The sequence below is a fragment of the Lynx rufus genome, unplaced genomic scaffold (assembly GCF_022079265.1).
Source record: "Lynx rufus isolate CCGP_SWC_20201006 ecotype Redwood Valley unplaced genomic scaffold, mLynRuf1.p SCAF_4, whole genome shotgun sequence".
Lineage (NCBI taxonomy): Eukaryota > Metazoa > Chordata > Mammalia > Carnivora > Felidae > Lynx > Lynx rufus.
This window is the reverse complement of record NW_025814856.1, coordinates 51,346,418-51,363,151: the sequence shown is the minus strand read 5'-3', so window position 1 is coordinate 51,363,151 and position 16,734 is coordinate 51,346,418. Positions and strand designations below refer to the sequence as shown.

General features: G+C 40.8%; 1 protein-coding gene across 3 annotated transcripts; it reads right to left on the bottom strand.

Annotated features, from left to right (window-relative positions):
* Window positions 1-951: 951 nt before the first annotated feature.
* On the bottom strand, window positions 952-16,127 carry BRK1 (BRICK1 subunit of SCAR/WAVE actin nucleating complex). Of its 3 annotated transcripts, none has more exons than XM_047095762.1 (4): window positions 15,970-16,127; window positions 8,178-8,260; window positions 7,908-7,917; window positions 952-1,126 (listed from the first exon to the last, which is right to left on the bottom strand). In XM_047095762.1, the coding sequence occupies exons 1-4, from the start codon at window positions 16,085-16,087 to the stop codon at window positions 999-1,001; spliced, it is 339 nt and encodes a 112-aa protein (XP_046951718.1). In that variant the 5' UTR covers window positions 16,088-16,127; the 3' UTR covers window positions 952-998. The 3 variants fall into 3 exon arrangements, with proteins under 3 accessions (XP_046951718.1, XP_046951719.1, XP_046951720.1); XM_047095763.1 differs by lacking the exon at window positions 952-1,126 and adding an exon at window positions 1,387-7,083 and having other exon boundaries at window positions 15,970-16,125; XM_047095764.1 differs by lacking the exon at window positions 952-1,126 and having other exon boundaries at window positions 7,212-7,917; window positions 15,970-16,116.
* Between the last annotated feature and the right edge of the window lie 607 nt (window positions 16,128-16,734).

Sequence of the window (16,734 nt, the reverse complement as noted above, 5' to 3'; positions counted from 1 at the left end):
TATATTTATGCTCATAGACCAACACTATGGCCCTAACATTTAAAAGAAATGGCAGAGGGAGAATGGACAAATAAAAATTTTTTGTTTGGCTATCCTCCTGGGCAGCTGTTCTCAACCAAATCTGCAAAAGCAGAAGAGGTTTCGATTTGTGATTTTAGATGTATGATGACCCATTGGAACAACTTCATTCGTTTCTTCAATTGCCTGACAAGAAAGACTGATGCGAAATTCTCCACAAACCATACTGGAAAATGGCAACCCTATCAAAATGAGAGGAGGCTTATTTAGAATTTGGAAACGAATAAAAATGCACGGGGCGGGGGGCACCTGGGTGGCTTAGTCAGTTGAGTGTTTAACTTCTGCTCAGGTTATGATCTCACAGTTCGTGGGTTTGAGCACCGTTTCAGGTTGTGTGCTGACAGCTCAGAGCTTGGAGCCTGCTTCAGATTCTGTGTCTCCCTCTCTCTGCCCCTCCCTCACTCATTTCTCTCTCTCAAAATAATAAACATTAAAAAATTTAAAAATACAGGGGGAAAAGCTATCAAATTGTATGTATAGTGTGGTGACCTTTATGCAGTTATTCCCCCACCCCCATTTTTTAGAATATAGTTTTATTACCTTTGTAATGAAAACTAAATCAGTTCCTTTTTCCCCCAGTCTTGAGATATAATTGACCCAAATCAATTCTTTTTTTTTTTTTAATACTTTTTATTTTTAAGTAATCTCTACATCCAACATGGGGCTTGAACTCATGACCCCGAGATCGAGTTACATGGTTTTCTGCCACCCCTGGGTGGCTCAGTTAAGCCTCTGACTTCAGCTCAGGCCATGATCTCGCAGTTTGTGAGTTCAAGTCCTGCAATGGGCTCTGTGCTGACAGCTCAGAGCCTGGAGCCTGCTTTGGATTCTGTCTCCCTCTCTCTCTGCCCCTCCCACACTTGCACTCCATGTCTCTCTCCCTCTCAAAAAATAAAACATTTACATATAAATGTTTTATTTTAAAAAATTGGAAGCATGTATAAGGGTGTGCAGACGGTGGTCAGAGGAGTGTGCTGGATTAGAGGTTCATCATTTCCTGCCTTGTTGAAAATGATGGCAAGAGTCCCATCCAAGGAGTCAGGCAAATCTACAAAGGAACACCAGAACCTTGGGTGATTTTGCCATGGAGTTTCCTTGAAAGTACATTATACAAAGTATCCTGATGGCTTCCAGCAGGAAGAGTGGCCAGCAGGGATGCCCTCCAGCTATATTGAACATCAACATGGAAACATTTGTGGAGGAAAACCCCAAGGAAAGATAGGACTTCCTGTTAAATTACAATGGTTCAGAGACATCAAAATTTACAAGATTCATTCCAACATACCCTCATTTGTACTTCCAGGTTAGTAAAGTGAAACATACCAGTTTAATAATATTACAGAAATGCCTACATCCGTAAAATGAGAGCAGTTATTTAAATGCAAGGCTTAAGACTGATATTACATCATTGCAAATAATTACAAAGACTATTTAAGAGGAAGGAAAACATGTTTTAGGATATACCAAGGAAAACTAGAGGCTATATTGTTCTTACATTACACTTTCCACTATGCAAAAGCAAACATGAAGAGAGGAATAGAAGAAAATACACCTAAATATTTTAATATAACTGGTTATTTCTCTCCCCTTCTATTTTAATGTCTTTTATAAATTTTCCTTTAGAAGGATACATTCTGCCTTGTTTATATTTTGACCAATTAGAAAATACAAAGAAGTACAAATAATAAAGCAAACACTGATAATCTCACCGTACAAATTCAACAGTATGTTATCATATTTACTTTTTTATTTTTTCAACAAAACACATGATGAGGCTAAAATCCCCTTTAACATCCACTCTGGTCCCATTTCCCTCCTTCCTCCCCAGGAGCAATAACTATCTCAAGTTGGACGTGTATCTATTCAGGCTCTTTTCCCCCCTAAATTTATTTTAAATTTACATATAGAATTCACATTTTGGTGTATAGATCCAAGTTTTGACAAAACAGTCACGTAACCATCACCACAGCTAAGATACAGAGTATTTCATCACCCCCAAAAGATGCTGTGACCAACCTCTACCTGTAGGCCTAAGCCTTGACAACCACTGATCTGTCTTCTGTCCCTCGTGTTGCTTTTCCCACAATGTCATTAATGGAATCACGCAGTACATAGCCTTTTGAGCCTGGCTTTTTACTTGGCATAATCAATTTGAGATTCATCCATGTTGTATCAACAGCTTATTCCTTCTCATTGCCAAATGGTATTCTGCCATCCACTCACTAACTGAAGGACACTGAGTTGTTCCCAGTTTTCAGCAATCATGAACAAAGCTATTATAAACATTTGCATACAGGTTGTTTTGTGTGTGTGTGAACATAAGTTTTCACTTGTCCTAAGTGAGAATCATCTAGGAGTGAAATCGTTGGGTCACACGGGAAGTGTGTATTCCCGCAGTGGCTCTATCACTGCATTCTCACCAGCAACACAGGCAGGCGTGTTCCAGTTGCTCCACATCCTTGCCTGCACTTGGTATTAGTTTTTTTGTTATTTTAAAGTTTTAGCTCTTTTAATAGATCGTATAGTGGGAATTCACTAAGGTTTTAATTTGTGTTTCCCAGTGACTAGCAATGTTGAGTATCTTTTCATGAGCTTATTTGCCATCGTTTTGTCTCTGAAGCCCTTTGAACATTTATTAGATTTTTTATTGATGAATTTTGATAGTTCTTTTATCCAGGCCAATTTTTAGTGCTTCTCATACACTTATGCGTACCTATAATCTATATGCAGTATCGTATGACTATCACAGGTGTTTAAAAAAAACAAACAACTAAAACTAAAGTAACCAAATAACAGAAAAACTTGATTCTGACAAATAAAACTTTAGCCAATGATATCTTTCCTATTTAATAAAGTTGATACTGCATTGTTCCTCTATGTTCTTTTTTTCCTGAGTTTTTAAATGAAATGTCATTTTGGTATCCTCTGGGTTGTTCGGGAAAATACCAGTGAACCATGACTACATTATACTCTCTAAGAGCAGGATCTATATGTCTGTTTCTCACCATTTTATCTCCAGTGCCTTACGCACAGGAGACATACAAGGTATTTGATGCTAATAAACAACTTCTTAGGCATAGTGTTTGTCAAAGCCAAACTGAATTATTGAATTAAACATTTTCTTTTTAAAAAAGTATATTAATAAAGTGTTTCTCCTTATAATGCACTTATTGTCCATGTGAACTCTTAAAGTCACACTGGGATTATCACATTAAATGAGTTCAAATTTGGGGATAAAATAAATACTCTCAATTCAAAAATATGTTATATGAATATATATAAATTCTTTGTACTATTCTTATAACTTTTCTACAAGCCTGAAAATTGTTTCACAATAAAATTATTTGTTTAAAAACATGTTATTGTTGGGGGATGCAGATTAAGGCACAATAACAACCTCATACTTGGGTCATCTCAACAAACCCAAAGGTGCCCAAAGAGCCACAGGAAACCCTGCCCCAGAGTTTTTTGATGCAAACACTGATGCCAAAGGGTGACACTTAGCTAAACGTGACAGTTGCTCTTTGTTCTGTCAGGTTATCAATGCGTTCCAAGGAGAGGCTGATAAAGGACCAGCACTGCACAGAAAACAGAAACCTGATGTGTGAGTCCTTGAATAGCTCTGCACAGAGCAGGGATAAGGAGACCTGGGTTTTAGTTTTGGCCTGGCCTGACCAGGTAAGTGGATGGGCATGTCACACAACCTGTCTGGATTTGTTTATTCATTTCTAAAATGGCAAGAGTAGACTTGATTATCCCTAAAATTCTCTCGTCTTAGTTCTGTGAGTTTTATTGCTAGCTAATCCTAATCTTTAGACAACTTAGTATTAAGGTTAGCTTTTCTTCAGAAAATAAACCTGAGAGCCCTAAATCACCTGATTTTCTGTTATATAATCTACTTGACAACCACACCTGCCTTCAGACAGCAGCTGTATTTTTGTACAGTTCCTAATGGCACCGACTGTCTACAAACTGCCAGAGTAACTCACATTCTCCAAAGCCAAGTTTGGACAAAGATTTTCTCACATGCAACAGTCTGAAACTGAGTACAATAGCTGGGAAGGAGCCTGGAGGTGAACAATGGCCTTTCTGTCCCACTCAGCATGGCCTACAATAACAAATACTGTTTATAAACATGCCTTCAGCTTTATGAAATAAAGGTGGAAAATTCAAAGTACTAAGTAACAAGAGCAACATAACAGAACTTCGTACGTCTCTAATGCCAAAAACATCAATTCCCTATTTCTTCCTGCTTCTGAAATCTAGGTCAAGCTTAGTTTTTCAAGAGATTGAAAACTGTTTTATTATCAAGAGATGTATAATCCTCATAGCTCACTGGCTCAAACCCCCTACTTTTTAGTTTTTCGATAAATATGCAAATTAAACCAAATTGCAGGGCAGAAATTATTTCCAAGTATGAGAGAATGAAGAGGTTCTCTTGAAGGTTCCTATGGATGGTGGAGAGATTTGTCATAGATAGCTCATTTCCCACTCACATTAGAAAACAGGAAAGTCCTTCAGAATTATCTTTCTTCAGAAATCATTAAGATGTCATAAGGAAAGGAAGAGAGGCACCAGGCGGGTAACTTCCCTATGTCAAACCTCAGAAGAAAATGAACTCAATCTAGTTTTTCATTATGATGAGGTGACTGAGAACAACTGGAATTTAGCAAATCTGAGCATATTTTACCCTTCTGCAACTCTATCTTCTTACAGTTCAAATCAAAAGAACTACCCTGTCAACCTCTTAGTTTTGTTATAAGCACTGAACATTAGTGTTTAAAAGAAAGACCAGAATGATTTAATAAATGCAGATTAAAATGTAAAATAGAACTTTATCATCCTCAGTAATGATAAAATATTAGTATTTTGGAACTGTTACTGCTTAAGTTGAAGAAGCTGACACCCTGGAGACAAAAATAAATGGTTGTTTAACCTAACAATACGGACTGCAATGACCTGTGAGCAAAGACTCATATGACATGAGAGTAAATTCCAGTTTCTGGAGTCTGACCAGATAAGGTCTTTCAGAAGGGGGATACAGCTGCTTCTTTTGGCTCAACCCAAAATAGCTGGAGGAAGCACTAGAGTGGATTAAATTCCTTAGGCAAGTCTTCCAGAACATACAGCATAAAATCAAACCTTCAGAGAAAGGAAGCGGTTAGGAGCAAAACTACGCAACACAGACATAAATGCAAACGGTATTTGCCAGACACAGCAAGGACAGCCTGTGAAGCCTTCTTAACAAAAGAAAAGATGGAAGCATGTAAGGCTAACACAGGTTTGTAGTGTCTCGTGTGAGGACAGTGAAAGGGCACTGGCCTGGGAATGAGAAAATAAATTTTAGATTTCATATACCACAGTCAGAATCAAAGAATGGTTAGAACAGTCTGAGTCAGGTAGGTCCAGGTTCAAATCCCAGTTCCTTCCCTTACTTCGTATGGCTTTGGACAAGTTTTAGCCTGTCAAAACTAGTTCGTCACCTATTACACGGAGATAAGAATGCCTACTTCTTCAAGTCTGAGGATTAAGTGAAATAAAGTACAAAAAGCAATGAGCACATCTAGCACATGTAATAATAAATTATAGACAACACAAGCTACATATCCTTGAGCAAACCAGGGCCTCATTTTATAAAGGGAATGGTAACACAGAAAAGCACTCTCACACCTAGAAGTGCCAGAGGTGATGAAGGGGTTACTACCAGCGGGAGGCTGTGTTCTGTGTTCCCTTGTTTCCCACATCAAATATTACTAGTTGTTTTCCTTACAACCAGCAAGTTACCATTAGCAACATGGCATTACTTAGGACACTAACTTTTTTTAGAAATGTTACTTCAGTATCAACAAATTAACAGATTAGTATCCATACAACCGTAAGGAATTTATTGAGCATTTTATAAAGGAAGGGTTTTTCCTGTTTCTGTTGGTTACCATCACTTTTTCCCCTATCACTAACTCATGGTATAGTCCTTGCATATAGCAGGAACTCAATAAAGGTCTGCTACTCTGACTGCGGAGCACCAGATGACCTACATCTTGAACTTTAGAAGTACTTACTTCATCCTGGACAGGACAGAGCTATTATGAATAACGAACTCAAGTGACTCAAGTGACTGTTAAGAGCACTGTACTGATGAGCTCAACAGTGTTCAAAAATAACACTTACTATAGGAAAGGATGTCAGGTTTGTCTCCATTGAAAAATCCCATTTTTAAATGAAGGTACTACTTAAAATGACCTTCCAAAGGTCTAAGCAGAGGTTCCAAAAGATGTGACAATGCAAAGCAGCTTGGGCTCTACAAGTCAATTTAATTGGTGTTTATTGACCACCCGCCTTCCTCAAGGCACCTAGCTGGGCAATACAGGAAAAGGTACTCATGTATATTACACCAGGTAGACACTACACCAGAGAATGACTCATAACAAGATCAAATCCAGAGCTGAAGTGTAGTGTTAGCATGGCAAGATGGGATGGGAGGGATTGAGAAAAGGAAAAGGGCAGTACTAAATGAAAAGTAAAGTCTAGGAGAACTTTCTAGAAAAGGTTTGACTCAAGCTACCCTTAAATAGCAAATACGATTTGAATGGAGGGAAATGTGTGTGCTTGGAGCATAAGGACTTCTATGTGACTGAAACAGAGATTCTACATAAGAAATAAACCTTTAGAAGTAGGGTGGCCTAAGTTCATAGCAAGTTTTGGATTCCAGAATGAAAAGTTTTAGACCCTTCTGTTTAAACTCTTTGCTTTTCAAAAGAAATAGACATTTAGCTCTTACCTGATAAAACTAATAGTCTGCCCTGAGCTGCGGTTAAACTGTGTGGATGCTGGCATTTCAGTAGACTAGAAGCATCATGCCTGATTCAGTGCTGTAGCTTTTATTGGAGCATAACATGCCTACATAGTAAGTACCTGGGAAATGTCTGCTGAATGACCAAATGATTCCCCAGGATGTATCAGTCAGCTAAAAGTCCAAACATGGAGGGGCTCCATCTGGTAGGCAACCTAGACTTTGATCAAAGAGCAACATCTGAGAGTTTTATGTCAGAGTAATCATCCCGCACGTCAGATTTCTGTGGAATGGGTGAGCCCCATCTCTAGCTCCTCTCCCCACCACAATCACAGCAGTCAAATAAAGTTGAGGAGTTTATTAGGGAAATATGAGAGGCAAAGACACCCCAAGTGACAGAAAGAAAATTCTGAAAATGTCCCTTCAAGCCAAGTGGGGGCCTGGCCTTGACCTCCCCAAAAGGACAAGAAACTGGTGGGTTACCAACAACATTCTCTTGTGGCCACCTTGCCGGGGCATAAGTGTCTCAGATAGGACTGCCTCCCACCCCCCCACCAAAGGTGGAAAGGAGACAAAGACTGTTTATAGAACCAATGCAGAGGCAATGAGAGCTGTAAGGAAAGTGTGTGTGTGTGTGTTGTGTGTGTGAGAGAGAGAGAGAGAGAGAGAGACAGAAAGAGACAGAGAGAGAGAGAAAAGGAGGTGGGGAGGACCTTAACAAAGAGTCCCAGGCGTCTGGCTCTGCACGCCTCAAATACGTTGACAAACAGTTCTACAAAATGTTACTTAAAAGGTAAAATGCCTAATGTTGTTTCCGAGAGTTCCCCTGGACTTCTTCCCACGTGCCACATCACACACCGATGTACATGGCAGAGCCCAAAGGCCACGCTTTTGAAAAAAGAAAAACAAGAATAAGCCCTGTTGCTCTTTAAGGAGAGAGGAAGGAGCTGAGGCTGCTGGGGCCTTTCCCACGTAGGCCTGTGTTCTGTAAAGCAACTTCCCAGCAGCAGCATGGCACAGTTCTAGGTGAGGGTCTCACCTTTTGTCACCTGTCAAAGGAAATTGACAATTAGATAAATTCACAAAGAGTAAAAAAATCTTTTTATAGATCCTAGGTAGTTGGGAGTGGTAAGAAAGATAACAGCTTTGGAGTCCAGAAACCTGGGTCAAATCCAGGGAACTGAGTCCATTAACTTCTCTAAGGCTGTTATTGCTTCCATGTTTGTTTCAGTAACAAGTAGAAATGTGCATTCTCTCTGCACAACCCTTGCCTAGCGTCATGAGGAAGTACCTTCCCTGACATACTCACCCGTGCTTCAATGTACTCTATTCTCCGTTCGAGGGCTGTCAATTTCTCGTTTAGTGTTGCAAGTCTTGAACGACAAGACATATCTGGTAAAAGGAGACTGATGTTCAGGATTAATGTCATTCCAAATACAGACACACACACACACACACACACACACGCGCGCGCGCACGCGCACGCACGTACACACAGCCCCTAGCTGAAGAGGAGGAATGATATATCATGCAGAGCCCAAATGAGAGCAGATGGGCAAAGCAGGGGAATGCAGAAGAGGTGAGAATTATATTAGGAACACAGCTGCTTAGAATGGACCTGCTGAACTTCCTACCAAGGGTGGTAGGCAGAGAAAATAACCCCTAAAGATGTCCATGACCTAATCCCCCAAACCTGTGAATATGTATCCTACACGACAAAAAGGACTTTGTGGATATGATTAAGTTTAAGGACCCTGAGATCCAGGATTATCCAGATGGACACAATCTAATCACAAATCCTAAATGTAAGAGACAGGGAAAAGGTGGAGGAAGAAGAGATTCAAAGTGTGAGGGGAACTCAACCTGCTATTGCTGCCTTTGAAGATGGAGGAAGAAGACCATGAGCCAAAGGATGCCAGTGACCTTGAGAAGCTGGGAACAGCCCTCAGCTGAAAGCCAGCAAGGAAATAGAGATCTCAGGCCTACAGCCACAAGAAACTGAATTCTGCCAGCAACTCAATGAGCAAGGAAATGGATCTTCTCCTAGAGTCTCCAGAAAGAAAGGCAGCCCTGCTGACACCCTGATTTTAGCCCAGGGAACTGATGTTGGACTTCCAATCTACTCAGCTGTAAAACAATAAACTTATGTGATAAAAGCGGCTAAAGTTATGGTAACTTGTTATGGCAGCCAGTAAAAACTAACACACCAACACTGTACAGGTGGCTATTTGCTAAAAGGCAAACCAAGAGTTTCAAGAAAGGGGAAGCAACAAGAGGAAGAAAATAATCTCAACAGGGAGGAGAAACAGAGGCCAAGAAAGCAGCAGAGACTGTGGAGAGGAGGAAAGGCATCACTGCTTTTGCTCTAGGAAGGTACTTAATGTGTCATCACTATGTGTGCAGGCATTTCAGAATGAGAAAAAACTTGGGAGAACATCAATACCCTGTGAAGCCCACATTCCATCTGTGGAAAACAGCAAAACTCCTTTTCTTCCTTTATCCTTCTAATCTTCTTTCTCTACCTCATCCAAAATGAAACCTCAGATTTCCCCTAAAATACCTTTTCCTCTGCAAACTCCTCTAACAGAAACCACTTTACTACTCTTTCCCCAACCATTCTCAACACATAGGAAAAAAGGTTTCTAGACATGCTAATTATTTCCTACTTCTTCAACTTCACTGTTTGCTCATCCTCAATAATCTTCACTTTTTAAGCCTAAAATATCCTCTCTCCAAGACAATCTCCCACTCAATGATTTAACACTTAGCTCACAACTTCCTCTTCATCTCTTCCTTGTTATGCAAAAGCACTTGGGCATCTATTTCGACAAATTTTCCTTCACCCAGATTTTGCTTCAACCCCACGTCCAAATCTTCTCCATGTCCAAATCTTACTCATCTTGCCTGTCTAAACATTCTCCTTCAAGGTTCACTTCAAATTGGGCCTCTGAGAGGTCTGTGACAGATGGATATAATTCTCCCTCTGCTGTACATTTATGGTTGAATTTATAGTTTATGTACTTGGTCTTAGTTATCATTTCCCCCTTTGAATACAGATTTAACAAATAAGAATGTTCACCACTTGGGGCGCCTGGGTGGCTCAGTTGGTTAAGCGTCCAGCTTCGGCTCAGATCATGATCTCACAGTTTGTAAGTTCAAGCCCCACATCGGGCTCTGTGCTGACAGCTTAGAGCCTGGAGCCTTCTTAGAATTCTGTATCTCCTTCCCTCTCTCTGCTCCTCCCCTGCTCATGCTTTGTCTCTCTCTCTCCCCTTCAAAAAAATAAAAAATAAAAAATAAAAAATAAAAAATAAAAAAAAGAATGTTCACCACTATTACTTACGAATGATTTCATGAAGTAGGGCATATTTATGAAAGACTATTAAAACCAACCATTAAAAATTACAAGTTTGCATCTTTTTAACAAGTCACTAAAAAAACAAACAAAAAAGGCATCATTTTAACAAATCATTAAAAAACAAAACAAGGGGTGCCTGGGTGGCTCATTTGCTTAAGTGTCCGAATAAGAGTTCAAGCCCTAGGTCAGGCTCTGTGCTGACAGCTCAGAGCCAGGAGCCTGCTTCAGATTCTTCCTCTCCCTCTCTCTGTGCCCCTCCCCTGCGCGCAAAGAAAATTACAAGGTTGAATACTCAATGACACGAGAAAATGCTCATGCTACATAGCCCAATGATATTTATATATTTATAATTTATCATTTATTTCCATGTCTGCTCCCCACTAGAATGAGTTCATCAAAGGCAGATACTGACTCTTATTAATCTTTGAAATATTAGTATCTTGCCTGGCACAGAGATGTTTTTGAAAAAAAAAAAGATGGATTCTGGCATATTGGTATCAGTAGAACAAAAAATTGGCTCTAGTGTGACTCTACTAATTCTACAAGTGGGGAAACCAAAGCCCATCTTGGATAACTGATGGGACAAAATAGTAAGTAGCACAGCTGAGTTCAGAACCCAGTTCGCTTACTGCCCTGGATGGTACCTTCCCATCACATACAACATTACCATCTTTAGGAACCTCTGAGGCCGTAATTTATTCCCCACATCTCTCTCTCTCTCTCTCTCTCTCTCTCTCTCTCTCTCTCTCTCTCAAGTTTGTTTATTTTGAGAGAGAGAGAGAGAGCATGTGCAGGGGAGGGGCAAAGAGAAAGGGAGAATCCTAAGCAAGCTCTGTGCTATCAGCGCAGAGCCCAACGCAGGGCTCAAACTCACGAAACTGAAATCATGACCTGAGCCAAAATTAAGAGTCAGACACTTAACTGACTGGGGCACCCAGGTGTCCCTATTCCCCACATCTCTTTTTTTAATGTTTATTTATTTTTGATAGAGAAACAGACAGAATGCGAGGTGGGGGGAGGGGCAGAGAGTGAGACACAGCATCTGAAGCAGGTTCCAGGCTCCCAGCTGTCAGCAGAGCCCGATGTGGGGCTCGAACTTACGAACTGTGAGATCATGACCTGAGCAGAAGTTGGACACTCAACTGACTGAGCCTGGAGTCCCCTCCCCACATCTCTTAAAATATGCTTATAGCCTGACTCTTCCATTTACTGGTTCCTTTTTTTCTTTTTGTTTCCATACTAGGTATTTTCCCACTCACCCATCTTCATTATTCTTTTTTAAAAATAGCTTAATTGATATATAATTTATATACCATGAACTTCACTTGCTTAAAGTATACAATTCAATAGTTTTTAGAACAGAGTTGTACAACCATCACCATAATCTAATTTTAGAACATCCTCATAATCCCTACATGAAACCTTGTACCAATGAGCAGTCATTCCCCATTCAGCCTTACCCCAACTGCTGGCAACCATTCATCTTTCTGTCTCTATGGATTTGCCTATTCTGGACATTCTCCATTCCTCTTTTAAATCGTTTTGTTTATCTGCTAGTGCTGCTTCTTCTAATTCCTAGATCTAGCTTGAGTACAAAGACCTCAGCACCCTCCTTTTCCTGGATCCACCTTCACTGCCAGGACGGCCCAACAGGACCAAATCTCTTTCAATCTGGTTTTTAGCAGCTCAAAGGCACACCATGTATGCTATTCAGTAAGAGCATGAATGTTACCACTAACCACCTGTCATTTCCCATAAAAAGAAACATGCCAAAATTGTCTGCAGGGGGGTGGGGTGGTGAGAGGGAGGGTTCCTTCCTGGACAGCTGTTTCTGTTCTAGCTCTGTAAATTTGGTAATGAATCCAAATCCAAGAACAACACTATGTTACTGACCTAAATGGGTAAGCACTGTTGAGAAATATATAACCTCCAGAATATATAACTCCAGAAACTAGTCATTATTTCAGATCCCAAGAAATACATATTGATTCAAGCAAAACACTGAAAGCACTCAGCAGCTGAACAAATCTGAAACCAGAGTGCATTTATGAGTGTGTTATCACCAGACTTTAACTGAAGACACCAGCAGTCCTAGCCAGGGTACTTGATACTGTGTATCCATTACCACTACTGACAAATGCCAGTTACCAGCTCCTCTGAACTCTTAATGCACATAACCTTAGCCTGCAAAAATCAACACTGTCATTCTCTTGAACTGCTGTTGTAGTTACATCTTACTTCTCTGACAGAATTCTAAATTTCTCAGGAGTGGCTACCATTTATTCTTATTTATTCCTTTTTCAGAGGATGTGTCACATAGCTGGGATCATAACAGGCATGCTACATTTGTTGGCTAAGTATAAAAACTGACATTTAGAAAAATATCACTTATTATTTTTGTTACACTTCTCTGCACAGATTAGCTTTAGAATCAGATAAAATGGTATAAAAATAAAAAGCTATCTTCCGTGACAATCTGTTTTTAGAAGTGTCCCCAATTCAAGGTACAGAACAGGCCAAGTGTTTGGGTGTTATCACTGCCTTATGATCTATGGGTTCTCGGGTTCAGGTGGGTGGTCCACCTCTATTACTCTCACCTGCTGGAATCACAGGGAAAATGCTATTTAGTCATTAGCTAACAGTTTCCTCTGCAAAGTACACGGCCTACAGAGACTCTCTGTGGCCGGGATGGGGACTGGAGGATTGCTGCCATTTCCAAAGAGCTCCAGATGCCCCCTCAAAGTAAACTCCTGATAAATCTCTGTACCACCAAATCATATTATTATAAATTCAATATAAGCCCTACATCTACACATCAGAACTGAGGAGTCACACTAAGGACTTAGAGTGGGAAAATATATCCCTCACAAGTTCATCCTGAGTCATTCAATGCCAAGACAATATATTCAAGTGTTACAGGATTTATCCAGTTTCTCGGCCTGTTGGTCCTTGTCGAAACTCTTCTATCAATGATATGCTCAGTCTTCAAGAACTTGCCTCAGGTACACCTAAGTACTAAGTCAGATGGCTTTAGCTTTTTACCTTGCTTCATAATTCCATTCTTAATTGCAATTAATTGTCATTTTTCTTTAAAAGGACTAAATTCATTTCCCACAATCTTCAAAAACTATTTAGTAATTACTCCAAACATTAGGCCACTAGCATCGCATTAAGGGAGAATAATGGCTTAAGCTAAGGAAATCCTTAAGATCCAATTCTCAACACTGGAATTCTGTGTGACTTTTCCTTAGTCTAGGACTTGTTGAAATCTCAAATAAAAAGAAAAGTCTTTATCCTCCATTTGATCACAAAATGTGATTCACACATTTGATAAAATTTCAGTGCAGGTATTCCCTTGTTTATAAAGCAAGAAAAGAGGCATTTCTCCCCTGCAAATCCAGAGCTCAAACTCTTCAATTTCTGGTCAGTTCCAAGACTCATCTGCTATAAATCTAGTGACTATAAGATGCCAAGAAGATTTATGTCAAAGATAAATGCACATGAATTAAAAGTTTATTAATACAATTCAGTGCTCAGAAATGAAGTTATTACGTTACCCAGATCCAAATCCGGGGAAGTGACATGCTAGATCACTTTTAAATTTTGAGTAACAGCCCCAGCGTTACTTGTAATTTTACATGCTTTACTGATTTCACTGACATTCTTTGATTGGATTTTCTGATCCTACCAGATAGGTGAAGTCTTTTAATTCTGCTTTTTAAAGTTAAAACTCTCCATGTCAGTGATTTTTCCAACTACTTTCCACTGCCTTTCCCAACTAAGCCAAAGTCTCAAAGCTGTGATCTTATCTTTCCATCTTTCCCCTAGCATGCAATATTTTGGTTTCTCTTCTCCAGCCCTCTCTCTGAAGGAAGATTATGAGTAAAGAATGCTGTGATCAACCTCCAATAATAGTTCAACTCTCCAGGAAAGCAGGAGAAACCAATTATGAGAACTAACATTGAAAGAGTTTGCACAGAACTTAGGAAGAAAGAAACTGAGGAAACCCAGACTATCTGAGTAGCAGGGTAAATGGGTTCAGTATTTCTTAGATGTTTTCAGTTCACTGCAATCCATTAGTGTAGCCTCCGACTTGAGTCTCCTAGCTCCAAATCCATGTATCTTTTTTACTAAACCGTACTCCTTCACTCATGGTCCTTAAACAATTTCAGGATACATGAGATCTATGATTTGTTGACTATCATTCCCTCCTACAACCTCTATCTATACCGAGTTATGGGTGCGAATATGTATCAATTGCATATATATTTATACTGTTTTCTCATGAATACTGCCCTCACCCTCATTCCCTGGTGAGAAAATCCATCATGCCAAGGCACATCAAGATTATAATCTTATAGGGGCGCCTGGGTGGCGCAGTCCGTTAAACGTCCGACTTCAGCCAGGTCACGATCTCGCGGTCCGGGAGTTCGAGCCCCGCGTCAGGCTCTGGGCTGATGGCTCAGAGCCTGGAGCCTGTTTCCGATTCTGTGTCTCCCTCTCTCTCTGCCCCTCCCCCGTTCATGCTCTGTCTCTCTCTGTCCCAAAAATAAATAAACGTTGAAAAAAAAAATTAAAAAAAAAAAAAGATTATAATCTTATACACTTTGTAAGTAAATACATTAATACAAAACCGATGTTCCGAAGCTGTCATTATTTCATCTTCAAGACAGAAATTCCTTGAAAGCAGGAAATGATTCTTATTCTCTGTCCTCCAGAGTGGAGCTTTGAGAGAGAGCTTTGTACTGAGATCTAGTTTCTCTTGCTGATGCTTTCTAAGAAAATTCATGTTCTCGTTACCTTACTCCTCAGAATGCATCAGTCCTCTGACTGGAAAATTAATTACTTTAAATCATTTTTATACATCAGTTTCCACTACTTAGTCTTAGTTGCTTGCGGCTGAAGTGCTGGAACAGGAGCACACTAGTTGGAAAAAGATCACTAGATGTCATCCTTACACCTTGCAATTACTTAAGTAAGTCTACCCAGGGCCTAGTTCGGCTAAAGAAACAGTTGGGAAGAAGATGGGATGGGAGTCTCTGTTACATGTTTGCTGTCCAGAAGGACACGGAACAATGCATCAAGAATTTAAGACTATCACAAGCAAGCCACGCCTAGGAAAGATTTTGCCAAAAGCAGTAGAATACCAACTATCGGCTAGATACTAGCAATATAGAAAGCTCCATATCCTTAAAAATCTGGACTTTACTTCTGATCTCGTCTCCTACCACTCTCAGGACAAGAAACACGAGAGACGGGAAGGGGCGACTAAAAGGCATGGCGCTAAAATGATCCTGAAAACGATGAGCAAACTTCAAGAGACTTACACAAGCAGCGACACGGCTGCGGCTGCATTCTGAAAGGCGCACATTGAGCGCAAAGTGGGAACTGGAATGGAAGCGGGTCACAAAGGAAGCAGGGAGGCTACTGCTGAGAGAAGAAAAGAAGAAAAGAGAAGAAAAGACGGTGGATGCAGCGATCTGAAGAGTCTGGAAAAAGGAAGGACTTGTTAACGGATCTGGGGTGATAGCAATGAAGCCGATGAACTCAGCCTGGCGCAGGATAACCCCACAGGCACTGCCCAGTGGAGCCTGAGGATCAGAGCGAGAGGGGGAAGGTGGACTCCGAAAGGAGGACGCGAAAACCAGCCCGGAGAAAGCCCCTTCAAAGCTTCTGAGCGCCATCGCCAAACTGCCTGAGTGGCCTTCGACCCACCCTCGCCTCCCCCTGCTCGCCCGCTGACCAAACGAGTTGAGAAAGTCCGCGATTTTCTTGATGCTGCTGGTGATGACCTCAATGTACTCCCGGTTCGCCCAGTCCTGGTGAATCTCCCGCTGCACCGGATCCTCTTGACCCGCCATTGCTGCCGCCTAAGGAGGAGCGACTGCGCAGGCGCCCCGACCCTCCAGGCCGGCAGTGCGTCTGCGCTGCCAGTCCACACCCATGCCTTGACACCCACAAATCCACGAACATTGTGATGCGCCTGCGCGATGTCAAGTCCTCGCCTGCGTTTTAGTTCTGCTCCCACGCCCCTGAAAAAAGTCGCATCAAAAACCAGCGGGGAGACTGGAATGCGCAAGCGCCGAGACACTCCCTACCCATCACGTACCCCACCCTGGGCGGTTTGGTCGTTGCGGGGCACGTGACCACGTGACACCCACTGCCCTAGCTGCTCCAAACTAAGGTTTGTGTCAGCGATAAGTTGGGTACAGTCAATTAAGCCACATTAAATACAACTCATTTTAAAAATGGCTTTCAACAACGCAATATGATGCCCACCTTGCAACCATGAAATGAACAAAATATTTTTTTCTAAACAATAATATCTAGTGGTGGAGAGGCGGAGGGGAAATTGATAGACTCCTAAATAGCTGGTCACACTGTAAACTGGCACAACTCCTTAAGGAAATTTATAAATTGATAGCAAGAACTGTCAAAAAATTCAAACTTTTTTGACCTAAACATTAAGAAAATCGTTTAAAAAAGGGGTGGGGGGAGACAGTTTAAG

Excerpts from the sequence above, each read along its gene's own strand:
- BRK1 (XM_047095762.1), bottom strand. The coding sequence starts at position 16,087 with ATGGCGGGTCAAGAGGATCCGGTGCAGCGGGAGATTCACCAGGACTGG. Across the intron at positions 8,261-15,969 it reads GGACTTTCTCAACTCGTTTG|ATATGTCTTGTCGTTCAAGA; the intron begins GTCAGCGGGCGA and ends TCCTTTTACCAG.